General features: G+C 47.5%; 1 protein-coding gene across 1 annotated transcript; it reads right to left on the bottom strand.

The window, feature by feature from the left end:
* Positions 1–9,125: 9,125 nt before the first annotated feature.
* Positions 9,126–9,704, bottom strand: LOC118159994 (olfactory receptor 14C36-like). Its single transcript, XM_035314525.1, has one exon. The coding sequence runs from the start codon at positions 9,702–9,704 to the stop codon at positions 9,126–9,128; it is 579 nt and encodes a 192-aa protein (XP_035170416.1).
* Between the last annotated feature and the right edge of the window lie 5,328 nt (positions 9,705–15,032).

The raw sequence follows: 15,032 nt of genomic DNA, 5'->3' as shown, positions 1-15,032 counted from the left end.
TGAATGGGTAATCTGGAAACTCTGTTACTTAGGAAAGAGGCTGGGTTCACAGTATTGGTGCAGAAAAAATGTAGTAAACTAATAGTCAATTCTACACATTCCTTTTCTTCTTCAGTAGCTATCATTTGCATATTGCAACCGTGTCCCCTTTTCCTGAAGGGGTCTTTCAAGCTTCAAGATCACAGGCTAGTTGTTTCCCATATATGTTGGGGCTATTCTTGAACCCCTGTGGTAACACAGTCCAAGTAAGCTGAGTTTTTCATCCTCTATTAGGATTTTCCCATTCAAAGGCAAAGAGTTTCTGGCTTTCAGTTGCCATGAGCAGGCAGAAAAATGCATCCTTTAAAACTAGTACCATGAACCAAACTTGACTGTTTTCTAATTTTGTCAAAAGGTTATTTCCATTTTTCCTTATTCAAAATAAATTTTTGCATCCAATTTTTCCAGCAAGTCCTAATAAGGGCCTTGGCAAATTGGGTAAGTATAAAAATTGATGAATTTCATTTTTTCCCAATTTAAATTTCAAACATTGCAAAAAACTCCTTTTCCTGTTGGCCAGTTGCTCCTATTACTTTTACAGACTCAGTGCTTTTCTAGCTGAGAAAGAAGCTCCCATAAGCAACAAAAACAGTGGACCTTCTAGGGTAGATGCCCCAGGTTCCCGCCATTCCTGACTGTTGCAAGTTTATCCTGCAACCTGAGACAATTTCTTTCTGATATCAGGGTGAGAGAGGGAGTTAAGAGAATCTTAGTAGATGGGATATTGATTAATGAATACCTAGATTGTTGTATTGAACTAGTAGATGTTGCTGCTAACTATTGTGCAAATAACCGACGCAAGAAGTTTTGGAGACCCTCACAAAGGATAGCTCCTGATAAATATGAAAAACCTGTCTCAAAAACCAGCTGAAACCGCTCCTATGGTTTGGACAAAAGCCAAGGACCCAAAGTGCAAGTGCCAGAAGAAAAGGCAAAACGTTCAGATATGAGGAAGAGGAAGGAAGAGTCTTACTTCATCTCAGGAGACCACCTGAGATGACTACCAGAGAGCAGTATGGAGGCGCGGATGAGAGGACCACATGCAGATTAGTTCTTGGAACTAATTATAATACGAGATGGGCATAGGTTATGCGTATGTATAAGCGCATTACAAAATTCATGCATATGTAAACTTATACTGTATATAGCTAGGGCACGCATTGTTTGGAGCGAGTGTAACTTAGAGGAATTATCCCTTATGCTCCCGGTGCTGAAATAAAGGCATACCCACTTTATCACTTACTTCATTGTGAGTTGTGGAGTGTTTCTGCATATCATACATAATCTCTAGGTTCAGTGCTCTGTCTAAGCCACAAGCTCTAGTTTCTAAGAATAATTTCTCTACATCCTGGAGCTGTTTCTGCAGGCTTATTATATAATCTGTCAATATCTCGCTGCTGGTCTGAGTTGATATTCCAGTTGATATATCCCATATAGGGCCTTCCATACACTATTTCAGAAGAATTCAACCCCTCCTTGGTCCTGGCCTTAATCCTGGTTCTCAGAAGTGGTAAAGGCAATGATTGAGGCCAGGACAAACTGCCCTCCTGTCCTAATTTTACAGTCTGTAGTTTAATCATTTTCTCTACTTGAACACTCGATTGAGGGTTATATGGAGTATGTAGTTGCCATTCTATTCCCAGGAGCTTACTGACTTGTTGAATGATGTTTGCAACAAAATGATGAAATGATCTGATGAAATTACCACAGAAATCCCAAATCTCGGAAGTATTTCTCGTAACAATGCCTTGGTTACCTCCTTAGCCTTGTTAGTTTGTCAAGGGAATGCTTCTGGCCATCCTGAAAAGGTATCTGTCAAGACCAACAGATAGTGAATCCCCCCCCCCCATTTTCTTGGGAATTCTGAAAAATCAATTAGCCATTGCTGTCCTGGATAATTTCCTTTCCCTATTTGCCCAGGATGGGCTTTAGGTCCCATTTTGGTCTTTGATTCCTGTCTGTGGGTTATTTTTAAGGCATATGACACACTGTTTCGATACCTGTCAGACCATGGTATAGAATTTATGTCCTACCCATTTTCTACTTAGAAACTGATATAATACTTCAGCTTCCCAGCGTGTTTTATTATGATCTTCAATTACCATCTGATATAATAGTTTGGAGTGTGTCACAATTCTCCCATCCTTTATTTGCGCTAAACCTGTAGGTAATATTTTTCCATTTACATCTTCAATTAATTGCTTATTGATCTTAGAATATTCTATTTAATTCTCTAATCCTTTAGCTAATGCCTGGTTTTCTGTTCCTGGTACTAGTTCTGAAATTTGACTCTCAGATGCCTGTTCTGCTGCCTCTTTAGCCTCTGAGTCAGCCAATCTATTTCCTATTTCAATATCAGTTTTCCCTGTTTGATGTCCTTTACAGTGCATAATGGCAAATTTAGTAGGCAGGTATACAGCTTGGAGTAACTTCAGTATCTCTTCTGCATGTTTAGTTGATTTCCCTTAGGATGATAAGATTCCTCTCTCCTTCCAAATTGCCCCATGTGCATGCACCACACCAAAGGCATATTTTGAGTCTGTCCAAATGTTAATTCTTTTCCCTTTTGCCAGCTCAAGAACTCTTACCAAGGCAATGATTTCTGCCTTTCGAGCTGATGTTCCATGAGAAAGAGGCTTTGCCTCAATTAATTACCTTACCAAGTGTTGTTACTGCATATCCTGCAAAGTGAACTCTCTGGTGAACGAAGCTGCTGCCATCTATATACCAATCCTCCACATCTTCTAGGGGTGTATCCTTTAAATCTGGTCAGCTGGAGCATACTGTTTCCATGGTCTCAATGCAATTGTGAACTGAGGAAAGAGGCTGGCTTCACAATATTAGTGAATACTCATTGCTGTACCAGCTGGGCTTTCTGTTGTGAAACATGATAACCAATTCCAAGAAAATTTAGTAAACTTATAGTCCATTTTACACATGCCTCTTCTTCTTTGGTAGCTATCAACAGATCATCTACTTATTGCAACAGTGTCTCCTTTCCCAGGAGAAAAAAAAGATAGAAAAACTTTATTTTAATTTACATTATTTTCTATCTTTAAAAATGATAAAAAATATATAAAATGGCTTAAGAGAAAGGGGATGTCAGGAAGGATACCATCATGAGGACCTTCTGACTTATGGGATCAGTCAATAGGCTGAGCCTCTCTTCCTTCCCCCTCCCCCCCCGGAATATAAAGGGGCAGAAGCCCCTTTATATTTCTGGAGTGACAGGGATGTCCCAACAGTTAACTGTAGTGGAGGCTGAAGTGAGCTTAATTGGGAAGGAGTGGCAAAAGCACCCCATGGGGGCTGCATGCATCCATGGCATAGGCTACCTCAGGAGAGGGAACTTCCAAGATCCTAAAAGGTAGTGGTGGGCTTTTGGCAGAGCTTTTTGGCATAGCCTAGGAGACGGAGGACATTTGGGACAGTTGCCTTCCTTACCTGGTGTCTCACAGGACCCTTCTGTTGTGGGGTTGCTGAGGGTCAAAGAACAGCAGGTGCCGATGGCTACCACAAGGGTGAACCTGAGGCAGTATTTCACTGAGACTCCCTGATTCCCATTCATGAGCTGGTTCATGGACTGGAGAACCAAGGAGTGATCAGCAAGACTCACTCACCCTTTAATAGTCCTATGTTGTCCAATGGTGAGTGGAGACTAACAGTGAACTATCATGGCCTGAACGAAGTCACGTCCCTGCTGAGTGCTGCAGTTTCAGACATGCTACAACTCCAATATGAACTGGAGTCAAAGGCAGCCAGTTTGTGTGTCATAATTGATATCACTAATGCAGTTTTCTCCATCCCTTCGGCAGCAGCAGGCAGGCCACAGTTTACTTTCACTTGGAGGGGGATCTAGTTCACCTGGAATCGACTACCCCAGGGCTGAAAAATCAGTCCCACCATTGGCCATGGACTGATCCAGACTGCACTGGAACAGGGGGAGTTCCTGAACACCTGCATTGCATTGATGAGGTCATCATGTGGAGCAACATAACAGAAGAAACATTTGAGAAAGAGAAGGAAATAGTCCAAATCTTTCTGAAGGCTGGTTTTGCCCTAAACCAAAATAAGGTCAAAGAACCTTCACAGGAGATCCAGCTTTAGGATAAAAATGGCAAAATGAGTGTCATCAGATCCCAATAGATGTGATCAACAAAACAACTTCTGTCTCCACCAACCAGTAAAAAAGAAACACAAACTTTCTTAGGCACTGTGGGTTTTTGAAGAAAGCACATTTCAAATTAGAGTCTGATTGGAAGCCCTCTCCATTATGACACCTGAAAGAAGAACAATTTCACATGGGACCCTGAGCAACGACAATCCTTTGAACAAATTAAATGGGAGACAGTTTGTGCAGTGGTCCTTGGGACAGTCTGACCAGGACAAGATGTAAAAAATGTGCTGTGCACCTCAGCCAGGGAGAATGGCCCACCTGGAGCCTCTGTCAGAAAGATCCTAGGGAGACTCGAGGTCAAGTCCTAGGGTATCGGAGTCACAGATTGTGCTGAGTCTGGCTGTTAACTTTCCCTGAAGTAGCCCATACAGTGCTGTGCTCTGCACTTGTAGCTAGAACAGCATTGATATCACACCAGTGTTTTGTCTATTCTGAGCAATACTGGCACAGCATCAGGACACCCTCCAGCCCCCCCTAAATAGCCAGTAGGCTGGGGGTGGAGACATCACCTGGATGGGGATGGGACATCACCAGGGCAGCTGACCTAAACCAACCAAAGGGATATTCCATACCATATGATGTCACACTCAACAATAAAATGGGGGAAATGGAAAGGAGAGGGGGGTGGGGGGCTCTTATGAAAATATCTGTCCTCCCAAACATCTGCTATGTGTATTGAGGCCCTGCTACCTGGGACATGGCCAAACGTTGCTCAACAGTAGAAAGTAATTTCTTTTCTCTTTCTCTGTGCTTCTCCACAGCCTTTTTTTTGTTTGTTTGTTTTGTTTTGTTTTGTTTTGTTTCTCAATAAAACCTTTTTCAGCAAATGTGATTGTGGTGGAGTTCAGCTGCCCACCTGAGTAAAACCACCGCACAGATACAGAGGATCCAAGGCCCTCTATACTTATACTGAAAAAGAGATATTGGCAGCATATTAAGGGGTTTGAGCTGCTGCAGAAGTGGTTGGTACTGAAGCACAGCTCCTCCTGGCACTCCACCTGCCAGTGCTGGGCTGGATGTTCAAATGGAGGGTCCCCTCTACACATCATGCAACTGATGCTATACAGAGTAAGTGGGTAGCACTGATCACCCAAAAGGCTCAAATAGGAAACCCCAGTCACCCAGGAATCTTGGATGTGATCCTGGACTTGTTGGAGGGCAAAGATTTTGAATTATTTCCAGAGGAGGAGGTGACATGTTGAAGAGGCCCACGGCCTAATAAACTCCCAGAAAATGAGAAGTGATATGTCCTGTTCGCTGATGGGTGCTGTCATATTATAGGAAAGCATCGGAGGTGGAAGGCTGTTGTATGGAGTCCTCAATGAAAAGTTGCAGGGACTGCTGAAGGAGAAGGTGGATTGAGCTGATTTGCAGAAAGTGAAGGCCATCCAGCTGGCTTTAGATGAACAGGAAAAGAGGCCAGTGTTCTGTCTCTGTCCTGATTCCTGGATGGTGGCAAATGCCCTGTGGGGGGTTGTTACAGCAACGGAGGCAGAGTAACTGGCAGTGCTGGGACAAACCCATCTGGGCTGTCCCATTTTGGTGAAATATTGCTGCCCAGGTGGAGAACCTGATTGTAAAAGCACTCTGCATATATATCTATACCCAAGAGTCAGGCTACTGATGAACATTAAAAGAACCAGCAGGGGGATAAGGCTGCTCATCTAGAAGTGGCTCAGGTGGGTCTGGACTGGCAACAGAAGGATGAATTATTATGGCTCAATATGCCCATGACACCTCAGGGCATGAAGGCAGAGATGCAACATATGGATGGGCTTGTGATCAAGGGGTGGACTTGAGCATGGGCACTATTGCACAGGTTATCCATGAGTGTGAAACATGTTGCAGTTAAGTAAGCCAAGTGTTTGAAGCCTCCCTGGTGTAGAGGACAATGACAGAAATATGAATATGGGGAGGCCTGAGAGGTTGATGATACCACACTTCCACAAACCTGCCAAGGCACTCCAGACTCTTAGAAAGGCATGACATCCACATAGTGCACATAAAACACATGCTCGGGTAGACAGTCTGTGTTATCCGTTGCTCAGGCACAGGTAAACCCATCTGTGGGATTGCTTTCACTCAAGGCTCTGGGTGCTCTTGGTGAGTAATGCAGAAAGATGGGGATATCCCAGGTGCACCTCAAAGGGACTGTATTTGCAGTGGGAACAGCCCCTGATTTGATCTGGATGGTGCCAATTGCTATATCATGCTGTGTGTCGTCACTATGGTGTTAATGGAATTACAGGAGGAGTTACCCAGACTAATGAAGAATGAATCTTGATGGAACTGGGCAAGGGCACTGGTAATGGAACCAGACTTAGCTCCATCAGGCAACACTCCAACAACACTTTCTCCCATCCTGAAAGACCATTATGACAGATGGAGACTCACGGACTAAACTCAACAAACTCAACAGACCTTTCAGAAGGATGGCCCATAGACTTAGTGTGTTATATAACGGTGCTGTATCAAAGGGCGAGAAAGGCGGTGGTGATTAATTGGGATGTACTGGAAAGTGTGGGACTATGGCAGTTTTACCCAGCTGGGCAACTAAACTCCACCACAACCACTCTCACTCCCCCTCCTCAAAGGGAAAAGGGGAGTAAATATGATGAAATGGGCTCAAGGATTGAAATAAGGAAAGGGAGATCACTCAACTATTATTGCCACGGGCAAAACAGACTCAGCATAAGGAGATTAATGTAATTTATTGCCTATTACTAACAAGCCAGAGCAGTGAAAAACTCAAAACATGCTAAAAACACCTTCCCCCCATCCACCCTCTTCAACCTCCTCCCCTTAGCAGTGCAGGGGAATGGGGGCTGCAGTCAGTCCCTGATGCTTCATCTCTGCCGCTCCTTCATGCTCACTCTCTGCCCCTGCTCTAGCATGAGGTCCCTCCCACGGGATGCCGTCCTTCCCGAACTGAGCCTGCAGGGGCTTCCCACAGGCAGCATCTCTTGAAGAACTGCTCCCACACTGCTCCATACCATAGGGTCCATTCAGCAGCAAACTGCTCCAGCACAGGTCCCCCATGGGCGCCAACTCCCCCCAGACCCTCTGCTCCTGCATGGGCTCCTCTCACAGGCTGCAGCTCCAGCCTGGGGCCTGCTCCTGTGCGGGCTCTCCATGGGCTCCTGTGCAGGCTCTCCACAGCCTCCTCCAGGCTACATCCACCTGCTCCACCAGGGGCTCCTCCACGGGCTGCAGCATGGAGATCTGCTCCATATGGGTCCCATGAGCTGCAGGGGGACAGCCTGCTTCACCAGGGGCCTCTCCACGGGCTGCAGGGAAACTTGTGCTGCATGCCTGGAGCACCTCCTGCCCTCCTTCTGCACTGACCTTGGTGTTTGCAGGGCTGGTTCTCACTCCTCACTCTCCCAACAGCTGTAGTAAAGCAGGTTTCTGGTTTTATTTATTTATTTTCCCCCCCTTTCTTAAATATGTTCTCACAGAGGTGCAGAAAACTTCACTTATTGGCTTGGCTATGGGCAGTGGCAGGTCCCTTTGGAGCCATCTGGAACTGGCCCTTATCTAACATGGGGCAGCTGCTGGTCTCTGCTTACAGACACCACACCTACAGCCTCCTGCTACCTAAACCTTGCCACATAAACACAGTACAGGAACCTGAGCATGATGTAGATTATACAGTTTAAGTAACAGATATTGTCCTGGTTTCAGCTAGGGTAAAGAAAATTTTCTTCATAGTAGCTGGTATGGCATTGGTTTGGATTTATAATGAAAATTGTGTTGATAACACACTGACGTCTTAGTTGTTGCAGAGCAGTGCTTACATGGGGAATGCTTACACTTTTCTGCTTCTCATGCTGCCCTGCCAGTGAGGAGGTTGGGGGTGCACAAGAAGCTGGGAGGGGACAAAACCAGAAGAGTTGATTGCAGCTGGCCAAAGGGATATTCCAGATGATTAGATGTGCTCAGGAATGAAACCTGGGGGAGTTTGCCACGTGAGCTGCCAGAGCCAGGGGACTGGCAGAGCATCAGTCTGCAGTTGGTGAGCAAATGTGTTGTGCATCACTTTATTTTTATTTGTATTCTTATTCTTGTTCTTATTCTTTTTGTTTGTTTGTTTTGTTTTGTTTTCTTATTAAACTGACTTTACCACAGCTTACAATTTCTCAGATTTTATTCTTTTCAATTCATATGCTGGCACTAAGCTAACAGCTGTGTTGGGTTTGGCTGCCTGACAGGTTCAACCAACAACAAATGAGTCCTGACCCAGCCTTTAGTCCCTACGAGACCATCCTGCAACCCTGATCTCAGCACACTGAGCTCATGGACAAACTAGCAATGTAGTAAGACTCTTTTGTCATTTATTTCCTGGACATGTTCGTGACAGAAACTTAGGAATAAGACATTATTCCGCTGCATTCAAGCGGTGCCCTAAGGAGATTCTGTCTGAGCATGGAAATGCTGTTCTGGAGGCCAGCTGTGTCACTCAGGTGCCCGCTGCCTGTCCCTGCCTGTGGTCCCAGCACAGCCACACAGCAGCACTGGCACTAAGTTACAGGAGCAGCCAGGCCTTACACCACCAACAGGGCTCAGATGGAGAGGATGGCAGTGGCAAGGGAGCAGCTCTGCACGGACCCAGCACTGGTGCTCCCTGGTTGTGCTGCTGGGCCAGGGCTCTTTTCCCCTTCACCTCTGCACATGGGCACCCCGGGAAACACAGAAAATATCTCAGTAGAGGGATATAGGAAAAAAAAAAATCACTTTGACTGGTTTAAATAGAAAAGCAAAATGAAGAATGGCATTTCTTTGTGGACAACATTTGTAAGAATAAAACTGAAAAACAAAAAGTAACAACTCAACAACGTAAGACAGTTTTGGCATACCGTGCATAACATTTTGAGTGATTTGCAGAACAAGGAAGGAACTCTATTATTTATTAAACACACCCAGTCATCAGTTTCCACACAGCATCCTTGAGCTCTTTGTTCCTCATGCTGTAGATGAAAGGATTCATTGCTGGAGGAACAACCAAGTACAGAACTTCAACTACCAGGTCCAGGGAAGGCAAGGAGATGGAGGGGGGCTTCAGGTGGGCAAACAAAACAGTGCTGAGAAACAGGGAGACAACAGCCAGGTGAGGGAGACACATGGAAAAGGCTTTGTGCTGTCCCTGCTGTGAGGGGATCCTCAGCACGGCCCTGAAGATTTGCACGTAGGACAGCAAAATGAAAATAAAGCACCCTAACAATAGAAAAGCAGTTACTAAAACCATAACAGCTTCCCTTAAGTAGAAGTCTGACTGGGATAGTTTGAGGATCTGGGGGATTTCACAGAAGAACTGGTCCACAGCATTGCCACGGCAGAGAGGCAGTGAAAATATATTGGCAATGTGCAGCACAGCATGGAGAAAGCCACTGCCCCACGCAGCTGCTGCCATCTGGGCACAAGCTCTGCTGCCCAGGAGGGTCCCATAGTGCAGGGGCTGGCAGATGGCCACATAGCGGTTGTAGGCCATGATGGTGAGAAGGGAAAACTCTACTGAAAAGAACAAGAGAAGCAGAAAGATCTGTCCAGCACATCCTGCTTAGAAAATGGCCCTGGTGTCCCAGAGGAAATTGGCCATGGCTTTGGGGGTAGAGGTGAAGATGAAGCCCAGGTCAAGGAGGGCGAGGTTGAAGAGGAAGAAGTCCATGGGGGTGTGGAGGCGGTGATTGCAGGCTACAGCAGTGAGGATGAGGCCGTTACCCAGGAGGGCAGCCAGGTAGATGCCCAGGAAGAGCCCAAAGTGCAGGAGCTGCGGCTCTCGCGTGTCTGCGAATGCCAGCAGGAGGAACTCAGTGATGGAGCTGCTGTTACACATTTACTCTGGGCAAGGGAGCCTGACAAAGAGAAGAAATGACAGTGCAGTATTTAAGGACTTTGCTGACCAAAGCCCACTGCAAGTTTCATAGAACACCCTCCCACACAATATTCTCTGCCTCATTAATTTCAGGAAGAGCTTTCTGCCAGTCCTTGTCTTACCTCTGTTTGGTGCTCTGAGGGTGCCACAACAAAGCAGGGGGCTGTGCTGTGGGCTCTGCAGCAGTCAGTACTGGTCTGTGGCAATAAGTAGAAGTGATCTTGAGTGATCTGACAAGTCCATTGGCCAGGGACATCTCCCTCTTTTCAGGTCATAAGGAGAAGGTCAAATAATCCCCCCAGAAACAGCAAAGGTGATGTCGGTGCTGTCTGTAGGCTGAGGAGAGTTAAGGGATTTTCTGCAGTGCCTCGCAGAACTGCAGCAATGCTCGAGGAACCTTAGTATCTAATAAAAATACTTTTACCATAATAACATCCCCCAGCTCACCATGAGGTGTGTAAAATAAAAGCAGAGACTGTAGAAAATGCATTGCTGTCATGTAGTTCTTGTCTTATACTTCCCTCTGTTTCTCTCTCTACAGTGCTGCCTTACTTGCCAGGAGTTCCCTTCCTCCATCCCATGATCTGTCCCATATCAGCAGCACAGGCCCAGCCCAAGGCCCAAGGCATTTTACTGAATACTTCCCCCTATCCCCCTGCTGCCCAACTCCCTCCCCCCCCCCCCAGCTCTTTGGATTTGGGCAGAGCCCAGTAGCCTCAGCCACTGAGAGGAAATGGAAGAGATTTCTCAAGTAGTCCAAGTCTGATGCAAACTCCAAAGTCTCTTGCAGTGTTAATGGGTCCCACCGAGGGACATTACTGACAATAGTTCCCCATGGACTTGTTAGAGCAGAAAAGTGCAGGCAGTGATGATGGGGAGGTAAAGGTGACATAAAGGTGGCCCTGATGCTGAGGAAACCTTGATGTGTCCCATGAAGTCCAACAGTCAGGCCCTGACCCCAGCCTCTGGGAAGGGAGATCCTGTCCCTCCAGTGGGGTTTAGGGCTCTTCCTGGGTCAGTTCAGTGTGGGGATGGGCAATGCCAAGTACAAGGCTACAGAAGAACATCTCCTAGGCTCCTGGAGGGGGATGAGGAGGCAATGAGACCCTAATGCTGGAAGGATAAGGTGTCTCCTCACAGACATCAGTGAAAGAGAAAAGAGCCAGAGCCCAGCAGACGAAGCTGTTGGCTCTGCTGGGGGCTTTCAGCCTTGCAAAAGAACCTTGACCATCACCACCACAGCATGACCTGTGCTGTCCCACATTTGCGCCTGTTTCCATGCTGGCCTTAGACACCCTCTGTGCTTTCTCACCTTGCTCTCACCTGAGCACCTTCCTGTCTTGACTGATGTCTCTCCATCTGCCCTCAGTATGCCATAAAACACAAAGTGACCTCTTGTACCACAGCTCTGTCCTTCAATAAACCTTTCTAGTCAGCCCCAATCTCACTGCTGCATTTTGTGATATTCTTTCTTTCTCTTTCTCTTTCCTACTAGTAGGAAAAGCACCTACACCTCTAAAACCACCCATTAGGCAGTCTCTGCATAACTCTACTGCCTGGAGCCTCTATGCCACAGGGCCTAAGGAACCCGAGTCCTGCAGCCCCCTCACACAGGTCATGCTCTTCAAGCCCTGAAGCCTCTCTTGGAAGACCTTCCCTCCACACTGTCCAGTTCCTTCACACTCCTCCAAAACCTGGAGCCACACCCTGGGACATACTGTTCCCAAGGTAGCAACAGCAGAGATGAGTCAAGGGGAACGACACCTCAAGTGGTCTGGGTGGCCCCCACTGCCCCTAAGGCACCCCTGTAAAGTGCCGGCCTTGCTTCCTATCAGCTGCCTACATGCTGCCTTCTTTTCAAAGGAGGTTTTAGGCACCCTGGGGTGATGCCTAAGCGCCCTGAGGAGATCCCTGATCGGTCCAGAAAAATGTGCATGGAGGAGACTCTTGTGTGCTTCACTGAGATGCCTAGCTGCCTCAGCAGAAGCATTCTTGCCCCTTGAAGGTTTGCCAAGATAGTTTGGTGATACTGGAAGTTTCTTGGTTGCTGCAGATAAATGCTTGAGTGCTATTTGGGGACACTTGGTTACCCTAGATGTGCTTTTGTGCCCAAGGAAGATATTTGATCTGGGATAAAGCTTTGTTTCTCCAGGGAAGATTTTGGGTGCTCCAGGGAGATGGTTGGGTGTTTTTTGTGTGATGTTTGGCTCCAGGGAGATGCTGGAGTGCTGTGGGGAGATGCTTGGTTCCAGCCGGTTAGTGTTTATGTCCCCTGGGGAGATGCCTGGGTGCCCACAAGAACATGCTTGAAAGACCCTGGCGAGTGCTTGTGCACCCCACAGAAGCACTGTGGTGCCAAGGGAAGTGTTTCCCATCTCCAATGAGATGCTTGTGTGTCCCAGGTGGTGTTTTGGAGCCCTGGAGAGGTGCTTGGGTTCTCTAGTCAGATGAAGGAAGGCTGTGGGGAGACGCCAATGAGGTGCCTGGGTGTTCCAGGGAGGTGCTTCTGTGCTGTGGGGAGATGCTTGGGTGACCTAGGGAGAATTTGGATGCTCCAGAGAGGTGTTACTTCTGTGGGGTGACAAGTACCTGCCACAGTCATTCATGTGTCCCCATGGGCACCTCACAGGGAAAGACAAGCATCTCCCCAGAGCACCCAAAATCCTCCCTGGAGAAACAAAGCTTTACCCCAGATAAAAGAAACATCTCCCTTGAGCACACAAGCACATCTCCTAGGGTTCAGAAGCATCCCCAGTGTTATTACTCATGCTCCAGCAACTCCAGGATCACCGATCCATCTTCATGGGACATCCAAGAAAGTCCCTGCATCACCCAGGTGTCTTCTTGGAGAAACCAAGCATCTCCCTGGGCACCCAGGCTCATCCTGACAGAGCAGCTGTACCCAGATTGTACTTATGATAGGCAAGAACCTCCATGGAGCAAGAAAGCATCTCCTGAGGCACACAGGCATCTCAGTGGAGCACACAAGCATCTCCTCTGCACACAACAGCACATCCTTTGAGAACAGCAGCATTTCTCCTAAGATGGGGAATGATCTGGGGGATGCATGGGTGCTCCCTAGAGCACAAAAATCTATCCCTTAATCACACAGTGTTCTGCTGCAGTCATCCAAGCATCTCCCTGCAGCACAGAAGCACGTTACTGGAACTCCCATGCACCTCAATGCAGTACCCAAGAATCTCCCCACCGCACTCGTACATCTGATTGGAGAACCCAAGCATCTCCCCAGGGCTCCAAAATACCATCTGGGGCACACAAGCATCTCACTGGAAATGGTAAGCACCTCCCTTGGCACCCAAGAGCTTCCAATGGGGTGCACAAGCACCTGCCACAGTCATTCAGTCAGACACTCAGACACTCCTAAACCACTCTCTCATCAATCAGGGGGGAGCCCTCCATTACCCAGACCCTTTGTCCTCCCACCAGGGTTGAGGAGTCCCAGGGGGGAGTCCTTGAAGCAAAGACTGAAGCAAAGAAAGCGTTCAGCATCTCTGCCTTCTTGGCGTCTCTCATTACCAGGACACCCCCCCTTGTTCAGCAAGGGACTCACATTATCCTTAGTCTTCCTTTTACTGTTTACATACTTAAAAAAACCCTTCTTATTACCCTTTATCTCTTTTGAAATCCTCATCTCTAGGTGGGCTTTAGCCTTCCTCATCACGTCCCTGCAGGTCCTGACAACACTTCTATACTTCTCCCAGGAGGACAGGCCCTTTTTCCACATTTCATAGACCTTCTTTTTGATCTTATCAATGAGCTCCTTGCTCATCCATGCAGGTTTCCTGCCCCCTTCCCTGATTTCCTACTCTTAGGGATGCACCGATCCTGAGCTTAGAAGAAGTGCTGTTTAAATGTAGCCCAGCTCTCACAAGCACCCTTGCCTTCAAGCAACCTAGCCCATGAGATACTCCCAAGCAGGTCCCAGAAGAGGTCAAAATTGGCTCTTCGAAAGTCCAGGGTAGCAATCCTCCTTTTAGCCTTGCTTCTTCCACCAAGTTCCATCTTGAACTCCACCATGACACCATGAACTCCACCATGACACCATGGTCACTGCATACCAAGCTGCTCCCAACCTTCACATTCCTAACAAGCCCATTCCTGTCGGTAAGTATAAGGTCCAGAAGCACCCCCCACCTTGTCGGCTCCTCCACCACCTGCATCAGAAAATTGTCTTAAACACATTGTAGGAACCATTCAGACTGCGTGTGCCTGGCCGAGTTGCTTACCCAGCAGATGTCTGGATAATTGAAGTCTCCCATGAGAACCAGTGCTCGTGAGGCTACCACCAGCTACTTGTAGAAGGCCTCATCGACCTCCTCCTCCTGATCTGGTGACCTGTAGTCCACCCCCACAACAGCATCCCCCACAACAGCATCCCCCACAACAGCATCCCCCACAACAGCATCCCCCACAACAGCATCCCCCACAACAGCCCACCCCTTGATTCCCACCCACAAGCTCTCCACTTGTCCTTCACCCTCCCCCAGGTGGAGCTGGGTACACTCTAATTGCTCCCTCACATAAAGGGCAACCTCAGCCCCTCACTTCCCCAGCCTGTCTTTCCTAAAAAGGACATAGCCCTCCATGACAGCCTTCCAGTAATGCGAGTTGTCCCACCACATCTCTGTGACTGCAACACGATCATGGCCGAACACAGATCTCAAGCTCATCCTGTTTAATTCCCATGCTCCACGCATTGGTATACAAGCACTTTAGGGAAGCAGCAGGTGTGGTTAACACTGGAGGGATGCAAGAAGAAGATTCCGGACGGCGTATCAGGATCTTTACCTTCTCTGAGGAGCCTTCAGACAATCCTATGGGACAACTCAGAGGTTTTTCCCTATGAGGACGCCATAGGAGCCAGTGGGATATGCTGACAGAGAGTAATGCCAGCTCGTCATGGGGCTGCATTAGGGGCAGCAG

Source organism: Oxyura jamaicensis, unplaced genomic scaffold, assembly GCF_011077185.1.
Source record: "Oxyura jamaicensis isolate SHBP4307 breed ruddy duck unplaced genomic scaffold, BPBGC_Ojam_1.0 oxyUn_random_OJ72845, whole genome shotgun sequence".
Lineage (NCBI taxonomy): Eukaryota > Metazoa > Chordata > Aves > Anseriformes > Anatidae > Oxyura > Oxyura jamaicensis.
Note: the sequence above shows the minus strand (reverse complement) of the source record. Positions and strands in the feature narration are given on the sequence as shown.

What these genes read in the sequence shown, in the direction of transcription:
- LOC118159994 (XM_035314525.1), bottom strand. Translation starts at nt 9,704, where the DNA reads ATGGCCTACAACCGCTATGTGGCCATCTGCCAGCCCCTGCACTATGGG.